Consider the following 24,716-nt stretch of genomic DNA (forward strand, 5'->3'; position numbering starts at 1 on the left):
TTCACCCTGGACTGGTTGCCAGCCAATCGTAGGACACGTGCACTACAGACAAACAACCATTGGCAATCACATTCACACCGAATGACAATTTCGTTTTCAATGAAGCTAACGTGCGTGTTTTTGGGGATGTTGGAGAAAACACAATCAAGCAAAGGGATTACATGCAACCATGCCACCAATGACCCCTTGTGTAAGCACAGTTTTTGTTTTTTTTCCCTGTATTTACCGTCGTGTTAATGTGGAAATTGCGCGTAATGTTATCATGGCTTACAATAATGATCACATGTACTTTTTAGAAAATAAAACCTCTGCTTCATTTTTGATGGATGCTTAAGTCAAAGTATTATTTATTTATTTTTAAAATATATATTTTTTGGAGGGTGGCACTTGGTGTAGAAAGTCTGAATATCCGCTGGTCTATGACACAAAGCTGACTACAAAGGTGGTATGTGTGGTAGGTGCGCGGTATGGTGAATATGGGGTGGGAAACCCCACTGTGGGCTGAGCCTTCTCTGGGCCTTCATCTGACACTGCACTCTTAGAGACAGAGGAAATTCCCAATTTTGGCCAGACAAAGGGACTGTTTGCTTCCCATGCAGGGATTTGTAGCTCAAGCGTGTTTGCGTGGGGGGCCTGGCCGGCTGGAGCAGTTTGACAACTTCCCCTCGAGGGAGTGATTTGAGTGCATTTTTTTTATTCGTACCAGACAAGACGTACAGGTTCACATTGCAAACGTGACTTTGCATAAATAACACCATGCTCCCAGGCGGCTTAAATAGACAATAAATAGAAATAAATAGAGGAAATGAAGTTTAAAAAACAAAACTGTTACAGTTCATATAAGAGTGTGTGCTCGAGGTCATCTCCATTGAGATAGAAGCAGTTCTCAATCACCGTTGTACGATGAATAAAGTCGGAGACTATGTTTGATATCATTCACTCATTCCTTGCTTCCTAATTAGTATTCGGGATTTTTAGATAGTGGACCCTAGATAGTTCCTCGAAAAATCCTTACAAAGTGAGTATGAACAGGGAATGACTGAGCGATTCTGATCGCAGTGACTCAATGTAGAGATTTCTATGTAGCGGACTCGAGGGCCGAAACCATGAATCAAATACTCCCTAATCATCATCGCCGTCATTTATAAAATGTGGTGGACTCTGCACTCGACTTCAGGCCTGAGACGATTAATCGACTACTCCCTAATCGCTATTTAGCGATTTTTATGTAGTGGACTCTAGGGAGGAAACAATGAATGGAATGGTCCCTAATCACTACCTAGGCATGGTTATATAGCAGACTGTGTTGGTGGCTCTCGGGCTGAAAAAATTATTTGAATACTCCCTGACATAATGGACTACGTAGTTAACTCGAGGGATGAGCCGATTAATCGAATACTCCCAAATCACTATTTTAGAGACTTTCATATAATGGACTATGAAGTTGACGTTGGGGAAGAGATGATCAATTGAACACTCCCGAACACTACCTGAGGATTTTTATATAGCCGATTATGTAGTTAATTCTAGGGCGGAAACGATTAATCGAATGCTCCCTAAACACTATTTAAAGAATTTTAAATAGTGGACTGTGAAGTTCACCCGAACAGAAAATCACTTTTCTGTAAGGGCCCAATGCATCATGGGGGAATATTTCACAGTGACCATCAGTTGCTCGCTACTTTCCAAGATGCATTGTGGGATACGTTGAGGGCACTATAGACGAAAATACGGCAAATTCACGATATCGAAGTGTACGGTAACGTGGCTAGGGAGTGATTTCAAACACGGCTTTAAACCGGCTAGTCTCACAGCGCCATCAGAGAGCAAAGACGCCGAAGAAGGTTTTGCCGCCGTCCGTTTCCAGCTCTGACAGCTGGTTGGTCTCGGTCCACAGCCGGTCATCCTTGTTGAGCTGGAAGACGGCCCCCAGGTACAAGGCGTTGTACCAGCCCTGCTTTGTGCGCTGCTCCTCCTCGGCCGAAATGCTGTGCTGGCACGCCGAGCGCACGGCGCTCATCAGCGAGGCCTTGCGGCCCACCGAGTCGGAGTAGCGCCACACGCGGTGGCTGAGGGGCACCAGGCGCTTCCCTGAAGACGCCGCCCCGGGCTCCAGGCCCTCCTCGCCGCTATTGTCGCTGCAAGACACGCGGAAGGACGCCTGGCTGTAGACGAAGTAGAGGCCGGTCTGCGGCACCACGATCTCGTTATTCAGTAGGGTCAGGCCGCCCTGCGCGAAAGCCTGACCCTGGCCGTTACGCCATTGCAGCTGCGCCTTCTCACTGTCTCCTTCCTCGTGAATACCTGAAAATGCCAGACAAATAAACTCATGTTTAAGCCTCACTGGTCACCTGGTTGCATGCACAATCAAAAGGGTATCTTTTTCTTTTTTTTTTTTTTTTTACATTTTTGTTCGTTCAGTTCATTCGAAATGACCCATACATTAAAAAAATTATTGTATATCCATGCACTTTTCTTTTCCACCTCACAATTCATTTTATTTTTCAAAACTAAAAAATTTGAATAGATTTCATAAATTAACTCTTGCAGTGGTTACTACAGTGGACAGCTCTTCAAATGGCATTTTCTTAAATTAATGAATCTAAATATCACAGTTGTACATCAACTACTACGAATGGACCCTTATGTGCTGCCATTCACCGCCGTTATTTTTTTCATGCCTAAAGACTTGATAAAAAATATCCTGATGTAGGTTAGCATTATTTGTGCATGAAAGTGTTTATAGCACTTGCACACTTTTTCAGTGATTTCTCTTAAATTATTTTTGTCACGTCATTGATTGCGAACAACCTGTGCGTCATGTTTTTCCCCCTCATTTATTTTTCTGCATTTCTTTTTAATATTCTTACAAATTACCACTACGACTACATTCAATTACGTCTGGAGCATAAAGACACTTAAGATTTTAAAAAATTCAAACTGTGAAATAATAAAGGCTCTACCAGAAATGTATGTTACATATTGTATGCATAGGGGAACCGTGGTTTTTTTTAGGGGTGCTCTATTGTACCCCAAAGCAATTGCCCTCTGCATACAAGCCAAACAATCACTGGACTACTATGTGGAGCCACACACGATGAACCCGTATCCATGTAATCCGTTAGTGCGCTCTCGAATTTGAACCCTTCCTAGTTTCCGAAAAAACTACAAATTTGCAGACGGGTACACCCGCACATTCCAACTTTGACTGTCTCGACGTCTCACCTTCGAGATGAATGGCCGCCTTGGCTTTGCTGCTGATCCTCTTCAGTGTGTTGTGAGGGTCTGAGTTGTCATCGTCGGCCACCAGCGCCTGCGTCGGGCCTGCCGAAGGTGTCTAGACGGGAGTGGGGGAAGCATTAGAAGAGCTTTTTCTTTTTCCTTAAAAAAATTTTTTTTTGGTCTATTCTTCTTTTTGTATTTGAGAAGCCTCTTCGTACCGTGCTCTCTGCTCGTCCGTGCCAGTACCATGCGAAGAGCAGCACCAAGCCTAAGCACAGAGCAGCCACCAGGAGGCCTGCAGACACCTTCCACATCCAGGCGGTGTGCGAGCGCTTCTCCACTACCACCACCGTCTTCTTCTCTTCCTCCTTCAGGCCCACTGCCGCCTCCAGGTCGGCCGGCGTTGGCGTGTATACCACCATTGCTTCTTTTGAGTTGATTTGGTTTGAGCACTAGGCTTGTTTCTGCTGCTGCTGCTGATGTGAGTGAAGTGTCTGTCAGAGAGCCTGTTCCTTTATTGTCAGTGCAGGATGGGAAACTCCCATGATGTCACAACTGAAAACTGAGAGGCAACTTTCTTTTGACCGCGTAAAAAACGCATTGCTATCCAGAAGAAAAAAAAAACCTAAACCTCAAACCCTGCATCTGCACATGTCAACCACAGCTGGGAATTTTATTTGGTGGCATTTTTTTCAGGATGAGCCAAGCAATCCACCTGAGCCCACCAAGAATGAGTTGAAAAAAATGATCATTTGCACCAAAATGTTTTTTTAAAAACCACATTCCCATAAGAAATAATTCAAGTCAAAATTAGCTGTGGCCATTAACCCTCTCATGCACGTTGTAACCTGAGAACGTGATAAGCCGTCCACTGGAGTAACTGGAGTTTTTTTCTTTTTTAACTTGAACTAATTCTTTTCCATCTTGCCAGCCATTTTTAGAGCATTTTACAGCAGAAAAATGTGTTCCGTTAAAAATAGAAGCACAAAACCTACCAAAACACATGGACTCTCTTTTGTGTCCAGAAAAAAACTTTTTACCTTTTTCCTTTCTTTATTCATCAACAATAGAACATCTGTTCATTTCACCCAAAACATTAGTTTCTGACCAAAGGCAGGCAGAAAAATGGCTTTGATACTCATCGTTTTTGTGACACCTCGAATGTAAAAAAAGACAAATGCAAGACTGAAAAGGGGATCAAAATTATGTTTTAATCATGTGTATGACATGCAAGTGTTTCGATCATTTTGGCGTTGATGTCGTGGAATTAAAATGTCAAATAAAAAAAACAGTCAGTCAAAATCTTAAGCTGGTCCATTAATCAATTTGGCAAGTTTGTCACATTCTCAATTGTTGACTGAACAGTAAAACAAAAGGTGTTCCAAAGGCCGACTGTCATCAACAAACTTTTTTTCTTAATTTGAGGCGACAAGTCACATTTTATCATTCTGTATTTGAGATATGTTTTGATAAAAATCTGGAGCCTTGGAGTTTTTTTTTTCTTGGTCCGAGGAGTTAACAATCCATTTATGAACGCTGACTGGGAATTTTCAAAACCCTTACTGGTATTTTTCGCATACCTTTCAAGCGGCAAGTATTTTATGTTATCTGATGTCGAGGATGATGATGAAAGCAAGAATTGAATGGGCCCTTGTGCTCCTTCAACCCTTGTTTGATGGAGTTGACGTCCTATAGTTTTGTGTTTCATGGCCATTCATCAAATTCTGCAACTTTCCTGAAATGTTTTGACCAGTTTCGCCCACCTGACTTGTGTATGTGGCTCAGACTTGATAGCAATCGGACAAAATCTCGATGAGTTGTGTCTTTGAAGGCTTTGAATGGCTAATTCAGACAAAACGGCAGACTTCTGTGTCGATCCCTGATGCAAGCGGCCGAAATGAGTTTTCTCCTCTGGGTCTTTCGGGCTCTCCCTTCGACATAAGGTGAGAAGATCAGTCATCCGGGAGGGGCTCAGAGTCGGGCTGCTTCTCCTCCACATCGAGAGGAGCCAGATGAGGTGGCTCGGGCATCTGATTGGGATGCCTTCTGACCGGCAGGAGGCCCTGGGGATGACCTAGGACACTCTGGAGAGACTATGTCATCCAGCTGGCCTGGGAATCCCTCGTGTTCCCCTGGGAAGAGCTAGAGGAAGTGGGTGGGGAGATGGAAATCTGGGCTTCCCTGCTAAAGCCACTGCTCCCGCGACCCATCCGCGGATAAGCGGTCGAAGACGGATGGATGATTGTGGATGGAAGGGGGCGAGGGGCTCTGGCTAAAAGCACATTTTCATCAAATCTGAATTTGGGTTTTAATGCACCTTACTCAAATGGAAGAAAAGCATTGTAATTGATAGCAGGAAGTAGTGGCAGGAAAGGTCCACAACTACGCTCAAGTAAGAGTCATTGTTGCCACAGAGCGTAGAATACTGCATTGTCTTTGAGGATTGTTAGGCGCTCTGGTTGTCAAGTATGTGTTGCTGCTCCGCGAGTGTTCACCAAACTTGTTTGGTGTTGACTTACCGTAAGATTGATGCTCATTTTCCTGAACACTTTAATTATTGTTGGCTATCGAAGAGTGATTAATGCCAAAAAGCGAACTGCAATTTTGTGTTTTGGCTTTGATTTGGTTTGGATAAAGTCAATCAGTCAATCGAATCTTTTCACGACAACAAAGAACTGGAAGCGGAAGCCAAAACCGCACAAAGTAATGGAAAAAAAACATATTGTTCTCTTGTCTTTCAAAATGCGACGCATTGGGTAACCCAACCCACCACCCCCCCAAATAAAAAGTAACTAGCAACAACTTATTTTAAGAGGTTTCAAAACAAGCTGACAAACGTGTCTCCCTAAAACTCAATGTAGAAACTGGTCCTTTTAAAACGAAGAGGCACTTGACAGCCTTCATCAGGAACAGTTAATTCCTCTGCACTTCATTTGTTGAAATGGTCGGAATGCTAGCATATTACTTCAAACGCTTTATCGTTGTCGAATTACTTTTGATTCTTTGCTATTTATTGCATGACTTCAAAGCTGGTTATGCGATCCAGTCCCCCCCACCCCCCCAGTGGCTATTGTCCACGTTAATTTGTGTTTAATTTCACTGTTTGCAAGTGACTTTGGAGTTGCACATTCCGAAACGCTCTGCTCTTGAATGCATTTTATCGTTTTCTTGACAGCGCATGTGATTTATAAATAAATGGGGAAAGACGAGAGATAATTGTCGTTCATTTCTTGTAGGGCATGATTCCCAATTGGGAGTTTTTGTCAAGTCCGATCTTTTTATGTTGCCGGTCACGTTCCAAAGACAAATGCAACTTTGAATGTGAGCGGAATAAATCAATGATGTGACCCCGAACACAAAACGTGACATCACGTGGCGCCGTGTTTACGGAAGTAAACGTGGCCCACGTGTCGGGCGTCTCATCTCATTTTTCGATTTGCGATTTCCTCGTCCCCGCTCTTCTGTCGACATCACAGGTGTCAAACTCAAGGCCCGCGGGCCAGATCTGGCCCGTCACATCATTTTATGTGGCCCGCGAAAGCAGCTCAAACGTCTCAACTTCCATGATCCTTTTCTAAGATGTCTGCCAATTTTTTTAATTCTCATATGTACTAAATAAGAGATAAATTCCAAACATTTTCTTGTTACCAAACCCCTCATGATAGTAACTTAAACAATAGTGGAATCTACAGTTATTCTTGACTTCTTTATATGGTTTCAGTCATAATGGCACTCCAAGTGAAACTAAAATGTGGCCCGCACCATAAATGAGTTTGACACCCCTGGTCTACATGTGAGCAGTAACCACCAGAAATTCCATCAGGGAGATTTACAGCGGAGCAGAGCGGCAGAACGTAGACGGATCGGTCCTTGATGACATCATTACATGCTGACGTCTGCTCGAAATAAAGGCATGTCATTGGCAAGTGTGGAACAAAATTGGAATTGCACTGTTCACATTGCGTGAAAAAAAAAACAATTAAAAATCAACCTCAGTGTGAATGTAGCCAAAGAAATACGTTTATCCATCCATTTTCCGAACCGCTTAATCCTCACTAAAGGGGGTGGGGGCTGGAGCCTATCACAGCAGTCTTCGGGGCTGCCAGCCAATCGCAGGACACACAGAGACAAACAACCATGTGCGCTCACACCCACACCTAGGGACAATTTAGTGTGTTCAATCAGCCTGCCATGCATGTTTTTGGAACGTGGGAGGAAACCGGAGCACCCGGAGAAAACCCACGCAGGCCCCGGGAGAACATACAAACTCCACACAGGGAGGCCGGAGCTGGAATTGAACCTCTGCCTCTGCACTGTGAAGTCGACGTGCTAACCACTGGGCTACCGGGCTGCCCTAGGTGTCGCTTAATTAGCACCATGTGGGAGGGGTCAGGCTATTAATAAATTTTTCTTCTATGCCGTCTATATTTGAGCATGGCGTATCTGATCCTCTTTCATCTCAAACTGCTTCAAACAGCAAAGCGTGTGACGGAAAAGTGGTTAGGACTGCACGACTGTCCGTGTTTTATGTTATGTGTTGTGTTTATTATTTTATTTTGTTAACTGTTTTGTTAAGCGCTTTGTTACAGCTTCCGCTGTTGTGAAAGCGCTACATAAATCTGCATGTATTGTATTGTATATTATACATTTATATCTAGCCCGGGTGTGTCTGAAAAATATCCTTCACTGTTCACTGTAGAAAAATCACGTCAAATAATTTGGCTTGAAATTAATCACGCCAAAGAAAAATTAAGAAGCGGAAAATGTTGACTTTCTGTACACTTGACGCTTTCCTAGCACAACCGAGGGTGACCGATGCCGCTCCAATTTTACTCGCAGTATGGAAGCTGCAACAATGAACTGAGTCAAACAGGTTTCCACGCTTCCTGTTACTCGACACCATTTTCTCAGCGTGTCGGATTATGTGAATGCCTAACCCGTCCAGGCAGCTCATTATCGAAACACCCGTCTTCCGTTCATAGGTATTTGTTTATCTATTGTGCGTGGGCATATGTGTACATATGCAGTGACTGATTGCTCAACGTGGAATATTTGCTCAATAATTTCCCCCGCAGCCTGTGGTACTTGTGTAACAACAAACTACCCCAGGGAGATAAAAATAGCTTTTCATGAACATAAACAGCATCCAGGTGGATCTGGCAAACTTTTTGTTATTTTTTTTTACCGCCCTCAGAGGATTCTTGGCACGCCCACAACGATCCTTGGCACGCATGCGCACGTAACCAGCTAGCAGTTGTTGTGTAATTTGGAATGTACGAGGTTGTATGCATTGGCGCCCCGTTAGCGGTGCCGTCAACAAGTATTTTCTGGGGAGGTAAATATTTGATGGCAAAGCAAGTAGCTTTAATGGAGTTACAAAGTACATTACCTTTTATTCAATGTTCATAAAATTCCTGTGTGTTTTTTTGAAGTCATTCAATCTCACCAACTAATACCCGGAGAGTTCATCCACCCTCCACTGACTGTTTTGTGAATTTAGCTCACAAGTGACCCCTGCTGAAAGGCGAATTCAAGTTAAAAAAAATGCCAATAATGATGTTAAAAAAAAGTTTCAATAATATGCTCTATGCACCCAAACTAAGATAAACATGACAGTCTGATTAATATTGCATTTGTGGAAGATGAATTAAGAAGAAAAATCTACCTGTTTTCATCCATCTCACGCGGTGGCCATTTTGTTACTTGCTGTCGCCTGAAAATGACATCACAGTGCCAAACAGCTCAGGTAATGAATGACCAGTTACTGCTCACCTGTTTTCTAGGTTCTGGTCATGTGACATTAACAAGCTAAGCAATAGAGGTAATGTTAAACCCCGCACATCAAAATATCAATATCAACGACCGAGAAAATTAATTCGCACAGTACAGTCAAGCTGGAAAAAATTCAGAACCAAAATACACTTTTGTTATGAGTCCTTTGCAACGGAAGAGAAATTCATTAGCGGAATCATTAGGGAAGCGAACAAACGATTCCTAGGAATCAAATTATTTGGAACCGGTTCTGAAAAAGAGTTTTTTTTGTATCTCATCCCTAGTTGTCGAGCTGTAGCACTTATGCGTATTACTGGAATCATCAAACCACTTTTTTGGCGCCAGTTATGAGTTTGCACCTGAACTCATAATGTATGGTTCCTGTTATGTTCAGCGCGTCGACCTCACAGTGCAAAGGTGCAGGGTTCAATTCCAGCTCCGGCCTCCCTGTGTGGAGTTTGCAGGTTCTCCCCGTGCCTGCCTGGGTTTTCTCTGGGCGCTCCGGTTTCCTACCACATTCCAAAAATGCGTGGCAAGCTAATGGAACACTCTAAATTGTCCTTAGCGGTGACTGTCAGTGTGAAAGGGTTCATCTGCGTGTGCCCTGCGATTGGCTGGCAAACCGGTGAAGGTTGTCCCCCGCCTGCTGTCCTGAGACAGCTGGGATGGGTTCCAGCATGTCCCGAGAGCCTTGTTAGGATAAAGCGTATTAGAAAATGGATGGATAATATTGTATCCCACTTGTTTTGATTGACATTTATGCTCAAAAAAGTTGTCAAATAATTTTTGGCCCCCGCTTCGATTGAATTTGGCACCCCTGAGTTCCAAAAAGAAACAAATATGTTTAGGCTTGGAGTTTAAATTTAGCATTATGGTTAGAGTTCAATTTAAGGGTTAGGAGGTTAAGCGTTTGAGTTACTTTGTAGTTATTGAATAGAGGGGTTAGTGCTCGTATTACGAGTGAGGCAGTAAGAATTTGGGTTAAATTAGGATTATATTAGTTCTTTGTGTATGGGATGCAGTTTGACAAGGCGCATTGAGTATTTATTTTTACTTTTTTACGCTGTGAAATTCAAGTACGTAAAACCACTGCTGTGTAGATGGCGACGTAGCACCGCTTTTGAGTAGAAGAGAAAGATGACTGGGGTGACGCTCCGCTGATCATGTCGATTATGAGGAAAAGAAGTTCCAATGGGTTGGAAATCAGGCACAGGGAGGAGGGAATACTTCTAATACAATCTCACATTTACAAGAACACCACCCATCGCTCTTTGACAAATTCAAGGTAACGTTATTATATTATAACGCTCTCTTGAAATGAGTGTTTGCAGCCAGCTGTATAATTTATTGTGTCTACAATTGCTGAAATAAATGCCAAGGCAGATAACTGGGTAATCAGCATGTCTAATACCGTGTTTGATGACACTCTGACGGTGCCTGACAAAGAAAACAGAAAAGAAGTGAAAGTCCCTTTTCTGAAAAAATGTGTTTTATTATTGTACTGCCATTTTGATTGTATTTAGAAAAATGCAATTGTTTATTTTCCTTTTACGTTTAGTAATGTACTGGACCTACAGAGTGCGTTCAATGTAAAATTATTTTTCCAAACATAAAAAAAAACAAAACCTATTAGGGCTTTAATTGCAATACCGTTTTGCAGTGAAACTGTAATATTTTTGCTTGCAGATATTATGGCCCGTGCTGAACTGTATATCTTTAAAAAAAAAGTCCATTGTGCCAATGAAAGCACTTTTTTGTCTTATCTTTTTAAAGTTTGAGGTGTCACAAAAACTAAATATTACCGTCAAAGTCAGTGTTCAGCTTGACAAAAAAACGGAAATGGGTCAAAAACCGGTGTTTTTGGCAAATCCAACCCATGTTCTACGGCTGAAAACGTTTTTGTTTCTGAGAATTTATGCTTCCTTAGGACAGTTTTGGTGCTTACATTGTCACAGAACACAACAGTCCATGAATCTCAAATTGCTGTAAAACAGCTGGCAAGATGAGGAATTCTGCTCTGACAGCAGCTGGCACTGATGGGTTAAACAGAAGCGCGTCAGGACCAATAACCAGACACGCTGCCACTTTACAGTAATTGTGTGGTTTAATGAATTCCACAGGTGTGGATGGCAAGTCATATTTACGTAAGTGGCAGCTCAGAAATCCTGAATAATTAACAAAAAAGTATCGACTCTAGTCTAGAAAATGCTTGGAAAATAACATTGACAGCGTTTCATGTTACTTTTCTTTCAACACAATCTTCATGTGTTAAAGAATTGCATCAAAATGTGTTTTATTTGTGAAATCTGACAATTGACAATGTATTCCTTTTACATCTTGGGGATGATACCGAAAGGCTTGGAAAAACGCGTGACGTCCTCACGCCTCCTCTTCAGCCCGTGGGCCGATAGAAAGTAAACCAGGAATCTGTGACGGGCGCATGAGAAAGGTGATGACAACAATGCTTTGTTATGACAAGAACGCAGGAAAAGTTTAGCAGCTTGTCAATCATTTCAGGGGTCATGGGAATTTTTTTTCAGTGTCACTGACTTGGGAATGAACATGTGACATCACAACTGAGGAAGTGTAGCAAAATGTGAATTTAGCGAGCACATTGCATTTTTTTTTCTTCGAGTATATAGTTGAATGTATTCAAACACAAAACAATCACCTAAAAATTTGCGATATATATAGCGGGGAGTGAAAACAATGAACCGCAATATTGTGGGGGGTTCACTATAACTGCAAAAGCCAAATATTAATTATTGTCCAAAGTTCCAGAACATTAATTGTGAATAGAATGTAGAACAAATATATGTAATTTATATTCAGTAAGTATTCCCACCAATGGACTTCTGTCAAACTCACCCGGAATATAAACCCATGCATTAAAGTTTCGACTACGATATGACATTAACGATCGATTCATAAAAACGGACGTTCCGGTACACTGAAGCAATACGGAAGCCCACAGTAGCGCAAGTCCGGCTCGATACAACAGTACAACTGTGTCGCCGCCACTATTTTTACTCTCATTGGAGCCAAAACGGCGACATGTAAGTGACTCTATTGGCATGAGTTTTGCTGGAATCGCGAACTACACGTTCATTCTGTAGATCGTGGTTTCCAATCGAAGAGGAGCGGTAATGACCGTGGAAGAGAGAGTGGAATGCATCTGATTAGCTCCTCGGAGCAAATTACTTGTAGCTCGATGGAGAGTTGAATAAACGAATGTTTCCCAGCATGCTTAATCTGTTGTCGTGCTTAAAAACCTTCCGCTAACTGGACCGCTAATTAGAGAGAAGGCGAGTCCCATAGTGCTAACTATGGCTATTGAGGACTTCGAAGCGTCCCGTGGCTGGCTTCAAAAGTTGGTTGCACGACATCTGCTGAGCAACGCTGTCTTGTGTGGTAATCGAGGGGAGGTCAAGTTGGAGTCAGTGAGTGAGTGAAAAGAAAAGCTACCAGGTCTGTTACGAGTATCATTTTGTAACAAATAGTCCTAATTTAGTGATTCATCTTGTTTTGGATGATATATTTTTGCATTTTATTGCTTGTGTTGTTACACGTGTATTTTGTTCACATACTTGCATGTTCATAAAGGACATGTACCATAGTCGTTTCCCACATAATGAAATTCTGTTATAAGGAAAGATTGCACAACGCAAGTATGATTCCTTACTAGGGAATACTTACCTGTAAACGATTAGCCCGTCACAGTGCAGAGGTGGAGGGTTCGATTCCGGGCTCTGGGTACTCTGGTTTCCTCCCACATCCCCTACCCCCAAAAAATATATGGTACGTTAATGGAAGACCATGTCAGGGTGTCCCTCGCCTGCTGCCCGAAGTCTGGGATGGGCTCTAACACGCCCACAACCCTCTTGAGGAGAAGTATCTCGAATAATGGATGAATGGATGTAATACATATTATAAATACAATATATTAACACTATATGATGTGAACTATATTAATTGCAACAAATAATGTTTTTAAAAATAATTAATTGTAAAAAATGTGTATTTGTTGTGAAAAATATCGTAATTGATTACATATTTTGATATGTATTAATGGTGCAATCTGTACTTTGTAAAATCTACTTTTGTAAAAATATTTGAATTATTTCTTTTAAAATGGATGACTTTAAATGATATTTTTCAATTATTTAATTTTGAAAAGAAAAGTAAATACAAAACAAAATAACGCTAAAATTGTGTTTTTTGTAAAAACATACATATACTACTGTAAAATGTTGCAGTGATGTTATATTACGTGTAAAATATATTCATTGTATATTGTACACAATATACTGTTTGGCGGTATATGTAATGATTGTTTTTTCCTTTCATGATAACTTGAGTTGATTATTGAATGTTATTATGATGAACACTATTTAATTGCAAAGCTGCTGAGTGGCAGGGAACTTAGCCAGCGGTTGAAAAACTTCTGGAAGGACCAGTTCTGGGCTTGCCAAATGGGAAGGCAATTTTCCGTGACGTGTCAGCCTTAAGAAAGAGGCAATTTGATGCAGCTTGTAAGATGATGAAGAAGTTCATGCTTGAAGGGAAAAAAGGCGTGCCTTGTCTCAGGAGAAATCATTCAAACGGGAGAAAAAGTTAAACTTGTTGAGACTAGTCATTTGCTTTTTTTTTTTTTTTTCCAATACAGTTTAGAATGGACTATTTGTTCCATTCAAATTTGGAATCGTTTTTGTGGGAATAAATCAGAGATTTTATTATCAGCATATACTGTAATGAATTCATACACTGTAGTTTTTACTCAAAAATTAAGCAAATGTCATTGTTTACTATTTTTTAAAAATCACCTTATAATATTTAAGGCAAAATAAATCAATAACGCCTTGCAGTTTAACTTATAAATATATTTAAGGTATTAATTACGATTTCATTAATGTCATCATATTTTTCAAATAAATGAATTTCCATGTATTTTTGTGTCGAATGAAGATGTGTATTTTTGGGGGTGGTGATGAATTTCAAGTAAATTCTCTGTATAAATACAACGTTCTCTTATCAGAGTTTTAACATTTAAAAATGGTCTTAACATATGGATTCAAATTTATAGATAACCTTTTAAATTTCATTCATTCATCTTCCGAACCGCTTGATCCTCACTAGGGTCGCGGGGGGTGCTGGAGCCTATCCCAGCTGTCTTTGGGCAGTAGGCGGGGGACACCCTGAATCGGTTGCCAGCCAATCACAGCCTTTTAAATTTTCAACATGTAATCAACATTTTGCATTTCCATTGTTTGCTTTTTAAATATCAGCATACAAGATTTAACGTTCAATAAATCACTCAATGATAGCCTAGCTGGTCCAGAATGCTGCTGCTCACCTCTTGACTGGTACTCGTAAGAGGGAGCACATAACTCCTACTCTGGCATCCCTTCACTGGCTCCCCGTTCATTTTAGAGTTGTTTTCAAGATCCTCTTATTTGTTTTCAAATCACTGAATAATCTCGCGCCACCTTACCTCTCTGAGCTCATCTGCCCCTACACACCTGCCCGGCGCCTCAGGTCTGTGGACCAGACATTATTAGAAGTACCAAGAACTAAACTGAGGCTCACAGGGGATCGAGCCTTTTCTGTTGCTGGTCCCTCTCTCTGGAATGACCTCCCACTGAACATTCGGCAAGACTCCTCGCTGCCCATCTTCAAAACCCTCCTCGAAACTCACTTGTATTCTTTGGCATTCGACTCAGCATGACTTAGATTTGTTCTTGGTTTTACTGTTTGGTGCTTTCTACCGCCTTTGTTACCGATTTGTCTTACTGTTTATTGTGCATGTTAAATTGCTCCTTGTACAGCACTTTGTATGCAGCGATGGCTGTTTGAAAGTGCTCTATAAATACTGTTGACTTGACTTGACTTGAAAAAATTCATATTTATTTTTTTAAACAACACAATATAATAATTTAAGTAAGCTGTCGAATTCACTACATATCTTACCTGTGCGGGGTTTTTTTGTTTAATTACTTTTATATTATATACAGGGAGAGAGAAAGCCTAAGGGCTATTTAAAGTACAAACACCAACCGCGTCACTCACTTTCGCTGAGTTCTAATAATAGAATCATTTTGGAGTTCTTCACTCGGGTGTGTACTGACTAAGGTATGACATTTTGAAATGTATGTGCGTGTGTGCGTGTGCGTGTGCGTGTGCGTGTGTGTGTGTGTAAGCTGCTTCACCGGTGGCCAGTTGAAATACGCTACTGCAGTTCAGACCAGGCTACAGAATGATACTTTATTTTATGAAACATATACGGGTAGTAATAAAATAATTGAATAGCATGTTGGGGGTGGGGGACGTTTGTCCATCGTGACTACAGGTACAGTACCTGTAATTCATTGCCACTCCTTCTGGTATGTTTGACCTGGCCACTGGGGGGCAGTATAACAGTTAAGCCTAGGGTCGGTCGGCAACTTGTACCTCTGTCATCTCTATGTTGAGGCTCTGAGCGGCTTGGAAAAATAAATGATAAATGTCCAATGGAAGTGCATGTAATTTGTCTCACAAGCATGTTTCACATGTTATGTTCTCTGACTGTACACTAGACGGCAGTGTTATTAAAAATACTGTTCAGACGAAAAGTGATTTTTACATTGACTTTAGCATTGGCATTTGCAATGTTTTAAAAGTGAAGCATGTCCCGTGTTTCAATGTACAATGTTTGTAATTCTTTTAGTTGTGACTTTATTTTTGCTGTAAACTCCAACTGGGGCGTCATTAAACATCTTAAAGTACACTACTCAGGGATGACAGCATCACAAATGCAACATGGTTGCTCTGCACACAATATGTTGCATTTGGGTTATTTTCACAACGACGAGTTGCAAAGGCACCACTCTGCTCTACACAAGTCAAGTCAAAGTCAGGTTGAATCTTTCTGAAGTCTGAAAATGAACGACTCAATTCTGACTTTCGTCAAGTCAATTGACACAAGTCCTCCTCCTCAGTTAATGGATCTGAAAGGCCCCCCAAAACGTGTCCTCAGTCAGGAAGTCTCCACTGATGTTTATACTAATGCTGTCCCCCTCCTGGAGCCGCACCATCTTGGCCACCCACACGGAACCGTGGGTCGCGGCCGGATAGGAGCCCTCGGCCAGCTTCCTGACTCTTTTGCCGGATGTGGCGTTTCTGGTCACAATGACACTTTTGCCTCGCTCGACTCTTATGGATTGTTCTGTGAAGGTCACGTGGGCATACAGGAAGTAGACACCGTCCTGGCCAAACAGGATGGAATCGTTGCGCAGTGCCAGTGTGCATCGGTCGCACATGGGCGAGCTGGACTCCCAAGGATGTCTGTTGGATGCTATAGGAAAAGGACATTTTGAGAGCCACATAAGTTCCTCTGTGCTTCAGTGAAACACAAATAGCACATTTGGGATTTTTTTTTCAGTTTTTCATCGAGGTTCCCTAACCCTTTATATATTTTTTTAAAAATCATCATCTCATCCCTCGGGTGGTGTCCGTCCCTCATTCAGCTCGGGTCCTCTACCAACGGCCAGGAAGCCTGAGGGTTCTGCGCAGTATCCTTGCTGTTCCCAGCACTACACATTTCTGGACTGAGATGTCCGATGTTGTTCCCGGGATCTGTTGCAACCACTCATCTAGTTTGGGGGTCACTGCCCCGGGTGCTCCGACCACCAAAGGCATGACTGTCAGCTTTACCTTCCAGGCTCTCTCCAGCTCCTCTCTGAGCCCTTGGTATTTCTCGAGTTTCTCGTCTTCCTTCTTCCTGATGTTTCCATCACTTGGGACCGCTACATCCACTACAACGGCTTTCCTCTGCCCTTTATCTATGATCACGATATCTGGTTGGTTCGCCATTACCATCTTGTCAGTCTGGATCTGGAAGTCCCACAGGATCTTCGCTCTGTCATTCTCCACCACCTTCGGAGGTGTTTCCCATTTTGACCTTGTGGTTTCCATTCCATACTCCGCACAGATGTTTCGGTAGACTATGCCAGCCACCTGGTTATGGCGTTCCATGTAGGCTTTCCCTGCCAGCATCTTATATATATATATATATAGTATGAGGGGGAATCTGATCTTTCCATACAGTTTTAGGTTTAAAAATGTGTTCTTTTGTTCACTATTTATAATGGGCATCAATATATGCAGCTTTTTGCTTTTCGCATGCCAGACTACCACGAATAGCAGGGTCCGCTGTATCTTGAATTTATTTGATAAAATGTATAATGTATTTTTTACACTACATTTTTATTATGATTTTACGTTTTAAAATAAGTATTTGTTCAAATTAGTATAGTATGTTTTGCAATGAATACATTTAGGATTAAATTAATGTTAAATGTTAATTATTATTTTTTTTTTTTTTTTTTTTACAAGTAATACATGTTGCAAACTTCAGTGAAAAATAAACATTTCTTCACATAAACCAAACAACTGCTTGCTGAACTGGCCATCACGATGATTTCAAATATGTTGCTCTTTGTTTAAATGCATTCCCTGGGTTATCTGAAATATAAAGAAATACATTTTAGAACCATACTTGTATGGAATGTATTACTCATATGTATGGAGACTTTTGGAACACCCTGTATATTTTCCTAAAAATGCACAGACATCATAAAATATTTGTAAAATGGTCTTTTTTGATGGCATTGTCTGCTGGTCAGGCAGCATCTCGGCCCGGGACAGAAAGAGACTGGAGCGACTGGTCAGGAAGGCCAGTTCTGTCCTGGGTTGCTCCCTTGACACTCTGGAGGAGGTGGGCAACAGAAGGATGCTAACTAAGCTAAAAGCTATGATGGCCAGTCCCTCCCACACCCTCCAGCCCGCCCTGACAGCACTTGGTAGCTCCTTCAGCCAGAGACTGTTACACCCGCGCTGCAAGAAGGAGAGATACCGACGCTCGTTTCTACCGACTGCTGTCAGGCTGATGAATAAAAAATAACAATCACAATATGAACACAAATGGATAAAAATTATTATTATTATTATATTTAATTGAAAGATGTTTGTTGTTTTTTTTCTCTTTCTCCTTTCTTCTTTCTACATACATTCTTGCTGCTGGAGGCTGTAAATTTCCCCATTGTGGGACGAATAAAGGATATCTTATTTTTTTTTTTTTCTATAGTGAAAGTTCAGTTAAAATCTATGACTTTTGCATTAAACATGCAGTGTTTAAAATATATTTTATATTTTGAAAATTAGGCGGCCCGGTAGTCCAGTGGTTAGCACGTCGGCTTCACAGTGCCGAGGTACCGGGTTCGGTTCCAGCTCCGGCCTCCCTGTGTGGAGTTTGCATGTTCTCCCTGGGCTTGCGTGGGTTTTCTCCGGGTGCTCCGGTTTCCTCCCACATTCCAAAAACATGCATGGCAGGCTGATTGGACGCTCTAAATTGTCCCTAGGTGTGAGTGTGGGTGTGGATGGTTGTTCGTCTCTGTGTGCCCTGCGATTGGCTGGCAACTGATTCAGGGTGTCCCCCGCCTACTGCCCGAGGACGGCTGGGATAGGCTCCAGCACCCCCCGCGACCCTAGTGAGGATCAAGCGGTTCGGAATGGATGGATTTTGAAAATTAAATTTTTACAACGATGCTTTCTGAAAAGGAGTTAATATTTTTGGTGGCAATCCTCAAGGCTCCCTTGCGAATCCCCTCAACGTATGACACCATGCTCACCAGGAACTTGGCTGTACATTGGACCATTGTTACGTGGATGTCACGATTGCTTTCTTCAAAGCCACATTCATAAAGCAAGAAGGTAAATCCACAAAAGAAAATTGTGTCTTACATTTCATGATTTGTATGTATGAATGAGAGAAACCTGGAAAATCCCCAACGGACATGGACGGAGCTCCTGTAAAAAGAAAGATGTCCAATTCAGTGATTTATGACAGTAGACGAGTAGAACGGTAGAAAGAGGCGTCTTGTTTCCATCGTGCCATTATTCGCATCAAGAAAATAAGTGTTAAACTAAATATACCCTAACAATCTTCTTAAGTACAGTAACCAAGTCCGTATCTATACTTGGTTACTTACCGCCCTTGTGGATAAATGAAGGTGGACGTACGTGATGGATCGTAATGATGTATGCTGCTCAACGTTGGGCCTCCGTGTGGTTCCGCCAAAGCCGCTTGGTTGCCTTTAGCGACGATGTAGGCGAGTTGTGCGCCCATGGCAAGCACGGCCACGGTGAGGAGACTGAGCCATACCTGCAGCAGAACCTTCTTCATAGAACATGGCTGGGGATCCATTCTGTCACATGACCATGCCAATAAAATTCCGTTTTTTTGCTTCATTTTCAACTGCAAATGTCAACATTATTGATAGATGTTTGAAACTCATTGTTTTTTTTATGATAGAGTGTAGCAACTTCAGTGCAGTACTACAGTAGTAGCAATTTATGTGCAACATACAGCACAGATGAAATTTCTTCCCTCTCAACAAGACAACAGGAAGTTGTCCCTCTTGTAGGGTTGAACGAGAGTAGATCCTTTTCCACTGTTTTACGTTTTTTCTTTTTCTTTTTACAAATAAGCAATGAATTCATATTTATTACAAAGAACAACATCATATTCATGATACAGTACTTAAATGTTTCGACCCTATAGGTTAGCCTTACGTCAAAATAAATGCGAATGAAGCATTCATTTCTCTGAAAGACAGTTTTTAATTGAGTAAACACTTGGACTTGCAGTCTTTTAAGTGTTCGCTACGGCAACTCTACAAAATTCTCCCCAACAAATGGCACCAATGTCTATATGTCATAAATCAGTTTACAACGACAATGCAAACAAATCAGTGGCTTTATCATTTAAATGTTTCATGTTTATGTAAACGTAGACTGCACTTCTTAAGCAGTGAAATTATCTTGACACTGTACTGTGTGTTTTATATAAAAATCAAACGATAGATAGACAATAGATAGATACTGCATTCACAAAAACAATGCAGTCTTCCTGTCTTGTCCAGGAAACCAAGACAACAAGTATAAAAAATGATGAGATTTATTTGAGGGGGGGAAAAAAATCATGGACAGACACCGTTCACACATCTGTCAAGGGAGGCCCCTGCGTCTTGCGCTCTCGTTTTATCTTGTTTTCTTCTCTTTGGAATGGGTTACGGTCAGCACAATCACCCTTTTGAGCAGCGACACAGAATGTAGTCTAGTGCATTAGCAGGCAACTTTGCTTATCTACAAAATAAATGGTCAGCATTTAATGGTACGAACAGTTACTTACATTTTAGACGTGTTAGATGTCAAATTCTCATTACATTCCGATGGACCAAAATGAGGCAAAACTATCTCCCACATTGCAGCCTTTGCGATTTGAAAATTCCATTCCACTACATGTTGAGATGTTGATTGGAATTGTTCAGCCTAGCTATTAGTCTGCCTGACTTTCCAAATTTGTGAGGACAAAGAACATATGCATGAGTACATGGATCTTAAGGTGGATATCAAGGATTTTGAATAAATGCTCAAACGGCTTGGTGAAAAGCTGTTTGATAACTTTTTTGGTAGCGCACTAGGTTCGAATCAAAGTTCGGGGCACTATTAGGATCGTAAACGCTCAAATGAGGAGCCAACATAATGTGTCAGAGAGCATGTGTACCCCTGAGTAAATACTTGCCGATGGATAAAGAAATGAATCAAGAATGAGGATGTTTATAAGAACGGCAACGTGACCATCAATCACGAAATAAACTTTAAAAAAAAATCTCAGATCAAAACAAAGTGCAAAGTGTTGTCAGAGAGTGGAACGATACAGGATGAAATTGTATATTGATCTTTCAAAGAGAGTACACTCACCTGTCGCTCTCACTGCCCCAGTTGATGTGATGTCTGTAGTTTACATTTTGCAAAAGATTTCCTTCATTGTGGTCATGCAGAGGGGAGGAGGGAGGCTGTGGTGAGTGTGTAGGTGGCTCAGATTCAAAACTCGTCGTGACTTTTTGGCTGAAACTGAGAATCAGGATGTAAAACCTTTATTGGATAAGAGTGTTGAGTGAAACAAAACCAAATTGTTGTTTTTTTTTTTTTAAAGAGGAAAGAAAGTGTGTGGGATTGGCAGTATTTTGCTGACCTGAAAAGATGTTCTTGTGTTGTGTGTACCCTTCGTATCAATGTGGGTGGTGTGAGAAATTCCCATCTTTATAGGTAACCTTGTTGTTATTTTACCACCGAAACGACCCTTCTCGCTCTCACTGTGGTGGACTGAACAAAATAGCAATAACAACAAAAACAATACTTTGGACTCCAGCTTTAGGAATCGTAGTGTTCATTTTGTATTTGTTCAACTTAAATTCAATGTCCAGCATGTTGTATTTAAAACTTTTGATAGTAAACCAATGACTCCTCTCTACGTTAACCTTGGGCCAATTAAAAGCTCTACTAAGATTGTGATGTGTCATCACATAAATCTTTTGCTAGGTTTGTTTAAGATCAAAAGGAATTATTACAACCACAGTTTCCTACTTTTTCCTTATAGAACAAAGATGTCAAACTCAAGGCCCGGGGGCCAGATATGGGCCGCCACATCATTTTATGTGGCCCGCGAAAGCAAATCAAGCAGGTCAATATCCATGATGCTTGCTAAAATCTCTACCAAATTTTTAAATTCTCATATGTAACAAATAAGAGACATATTGTAAGCATTTTCTTGTAACCAAACCCCTCATTATAGTAACAAACAATAGTTGTATAAACCATTATTATTGGCTTTTTAAATTTGGTTTCAGTCATAACGGCCCTCCAAGGGAAATGATAAAAATGAATTTGACACCCCTGCTCTAGAATATAACTGTATTTATTTATTTGAGGTAAATAGACTTCTTTTCCAGAATATCAAGCATATTATTATGTGAATAAAGTTGGATTTTTGAAAATTGCAATTCACTTCCATTTGGCAATGTTATTTTTTTTCCAAATACCGTAATTTTTGTAATCCTTGAGAGTTAGTCCACTGGTGTACCTAACAAACCCCACCGTTCTTTCTGCGTCAACAATGTGCGTGCATCCTCATGATGTCATCTTTGTTTACAAACTGGAAATGGGTCTATGGTGAGGTTCAAAAATTGATATTTGTGGTATCCCCAAAGGGCTCTATTCCAGGTATTCTCCTATTTGTGAATAACTGTGGTGAATGGATGGCTGTTTGAATCTTGTAACATTAGAACTGATAACGAACATGCTTTTAAAAACTGCTCTTTGACAGGTTCAAAGATTAAGATGCAATTGAAGCAATTCGATTGAGGGGTTGTCTAATTTGTGATCATTTGTGGTAAATGTATGATTGTTTTAGTTCTCTAACAAATTTTAAAACGGTCATTAGATTTTGATCATGGTCAAAAATTAAAATGCAATCACATCATTTAGTCTGTGGCGTGCCTCAAGGCTCTATTCAGGGTACCGTGTATTGATCATTGGACTCCACCATGGCTGCCCATTCTCACCGATTCTGTTCATAACCTTTATGGATACAATTTCTAGCCACAAGTACTTCTGGTACTTTTGGCTTCATCAAGCCACAATCTTCAACTCTCACTGGAGCGGTTCACAGCCGTGAGTATGACGCAGTTGAGACAAAAATTAGCATCTCCAAATATGAGACCATGTTCCTCAGTCAGAAAAAGTTGGAGTGCCCTCTCCAAGTCGGGGAGGAGAGCCTACTCCGTGTGGAGGAGTTAATGTACAGTGTTTTGGGGTGTTGTTCACAAGTGAGGGGAGGACGGAGCGGGAAATCGACAGGCGGAACACTGCAGCATCTGCAGTGAGGCAGATTGTGTATTGGTCCATTGTGGTGAAGAGGGAACTGGGCCAGAGGGCAAAGCTCTCTAATTACCGTTCGATCTACATTGCTGACCTCGCCTAAGTTGCCGGTTGTGACCGTAAGAATAAGATCCATGCTATAGTATATATTGTTTTGAGTCCTGTAACATAATTGGCTTGTGACAAGCTTCTGTGCTTTGAATCCTCTTGTGCTGGCAAAATCGCTTTCACCAAGAGATGAGTCAAAGGTTTCACTTCACTTTTAGGTGCTCTCATTGGGGAATTCCCCAGCATCCAGGCAGCGTTCTCTTGGATTATGTAAAATGTCACCAGCTTTCTCCTTACTCATCTGTGTCGAGTCGAGCACACGCGCTCACAAATGAGCACTACAGACGCCTCCGCCATTCACAGTGGCGGGCTTTCTGTTGCTCGCTAGGTGCTGTCCCTGCGTGGTTGAAAATATTTTTCATGAAGCACACGGGTATGATGACCATTTCCGTGTTTACTGAATGGCATGCAGGTACATATGTGAATTTTCATGTTTTTTTTGTATTTTCAATCGAAGAGAAGGCATTGAAAAGTAAATACTTGGGAGCTCAAATTTCCCCTGGATTGTGAAAACATGTAGATGTTCAAAATGGCATTGTGCTGTGATTTATGTTATTGCATTTGGGAGCCAATGATTGTGTCACCAAAAAAACGCAGGCCATGAGGGTTGTACAGTTCTTTTCTGAAAACATTTATTTTGTGCAATGAAAAACTTTATCCCCCCCCCCCCCCCCCTCTAATTTTGGTGCTCTAGACTGCAAATTTCCCCAGTGTGGGACAAATAAGTGTTATCTTAATATTGTTTTTTGGTCTCTGATCCACTGGTGAAAGGACATTTTGATCCTCTCCTCTTACATCTCTAACTTCTTCAAGCAACAAAGTGTATGCAGGAAAAGTGATTAAGATTGCATGAATGTCTGTGTATTATGTGTTGTGTTATATTGTTATTTTGACTTCAAGATGGCAAGATTGGCTGCCTTTCCAGCAGCTCCTATATTTTGTTCTTCTACTTCTTCCTTTCGTAACTTTGCTCCTGTGAATTTCTCCACTGCGAGACTAATGAAGGATTTATTATCTTTTAGTTTGGCAGATTGGGGAACATCCATAATATTAACAAATAATAAAATTCATCTGATTAATTGCTTGAGCAACTGACTGATGCTGATCACCAGATCAGGCTCCAACAGTCCGTGACCGTAAACAGGATAAGCATTGTTGAGAAAAGATGGATGGAGGAATTTCTTGGGGAGAGCTACAACACTCCCAAGAGCCCCTCTGTTGCCAGTGCTGTGCCTTAAAGGCCACTCCTTGATACAAAATTAAGAAAACCTTTATTAGTCTCTCAATGGAGAAATTCCAGATTCACAGCAGCAAAGTTACGAAAGGAAGAAGTAGAACAACAAAAAAATAGGAGCTGCTGGAAAGGCAGCCAGTCTCGCGGCGCCATTTTGAAGTCAAAAATAACAAAAATAACACAAGACAACACATAGGACAGAGACAGTCGTGCAATCTTCACCACTTTTCTGCATACACTTTGTTGTCTGAAGCAGTTATAGATGAAAGAGGAGAGGATCAAAGTGTCCTTTCACCAGTGGATCAGAGACATCATGCTGAAAAATGTGCACACGTCTGCTACAAGCAAAGTTTTGAAAGCAAACACGAAGCTGTAGCGTCCATTGACGAAAAGAGATTAGTTCACTTCTCCTGTCCCACATAATCCGCTTCAAACTCCAAGCCGCGACTCCCAGCTCCAAATCCGCATCGGCACTCCGCGCCAACGCTCCTTTCTTCTCATCGTCGGCTCCTCAAGACCTCCATCCATCCAGCCGCAGACCGTTCAACAGCACCGATCTCTCCGCTAAACAAAGCGGGGCTGTGAAAAATGCTGCCCATTACAGGCGCAAGACACAAGCGCC

At 41.4% G+C, this 24,716-nt stretch overlaps 2 protein-coding genes across 2 annotated transcripts; both read right to left on the reverse strand.

Moving 5' to 3' along the window:
- Nucleotides 1–674: 674 nt before the first annotated feature.
- On the reverse strand, nt 675–3,721 carry tnfb (tumor necrosis factor b (TNF superfamily, member 2)). The gene is made up of 3 exons (XM_052066392.1): nt 3,441–3,721; nt 3,226–3,337; nt 675–2,304 (listed from the first exon to the last, which is right to left on the reverse strand). The coding sequence occupies exons 1-3, from the start codon at nt 3,642–3,644 to the stop codon at nt 1,820–1,822; spliced, it is 801 nt and encodes a 266-aa protein (XP_051922352.1). The 5' UTR covers nt 3,645–3,721; the 3' UTR covers nt 675–1,819.
- Nucleotides 3,722–15,963: 12,242 nt separating this feature from the next.
- Nucleotides 15,964–21,182, reverse strand: LOC127601282 (uncharacterized). The gene is made up of 4 exons (XM_052066395.1): nt 20,794–21,182; nt 19,051–19,235; nt 18,772–18,837; nt 15,964–16,324 (listed from the first exon to the last, which is right to left on the reverse strand). The coding sequence occupies exons 2-4, from the start codon at nt 19,232–19,234 to the stop codon at nt 15,969–15,971; spliced, it is 606 nt and encodes a 201-aa protein (XP_051922355.1). The 5' UTR covers nt 19,235; nt 20,794–21,182; the 3' UTR covers nt 15,964–15,968.
- Nucleotides 21,183–24,716: the final 3,534 nt, after the last annotated feature.

Source organism: Hippocampus zosterae, chromosome 5 (assembly GCF_025434085.1).
Source record: "Hippocampus zosterae strain Florida chromosome 5, ASM2543408v3, whole genome shotgun sequence".
Classification (NCBI taxonomy): Eukaryota; Metazoa; Chordata; class Actinopteri; order Syngnathiformes; family Syngnathidae; genus Hippocampus; species Hippocampus zosterae.

What these genes read in the sequence shown, in the direction of transcription:
- LOC127601282 (XM_052066395.1), bottom strand. Translation starts at nt 19,234, where the DNA reads ATGGATCCCCAGCCATGTTCTATGAAGAAGGTTCTGCTGCAGGTATGG. An exon ending in ACATCATTACGATCCATCAC is followed by an intron (nt 18,838 to 19,050) that starts GTACGTCCACCT and finishes TTCTTTTTACAG; the next exon opens with GAGCTCCGTCCATGTCCGTT. An exon ending in ATACATACAAATCATGAAAT is followed by an intron (nt 16,325 to 18,771) that starts GTAAGACACAAT and finishes CTTTTCCTATAG; the next exon opens with CATCCAACAGACATCCTTGG.
- tnfb (XM_052066392.1), bottom strand. Translation starts at nt 3,644, where the DNA reads ATGGTGGTATACACGCCAACGCCGGCCGACCTGGAGGCGGCAGTGGGC. An exon ending in ACGGACGAGCAGAGAGCACG is followed by an intron (nt 3,338 to 3,440) that starts GTACGAAGAGGC and finishes ACTCCCGTCTAG; the next exon opens with ACACCTTCGGCAGGCCCGAC. An exon ending in GGCGGCCATTCATCTCGAAG is followed by an intron (nt 2,305 to 3,225) that starts GTGAGACGTCGA and finishes TGGCATTTTCAG; the next exon opens with GTATTCACGAGGAAGGAGAC.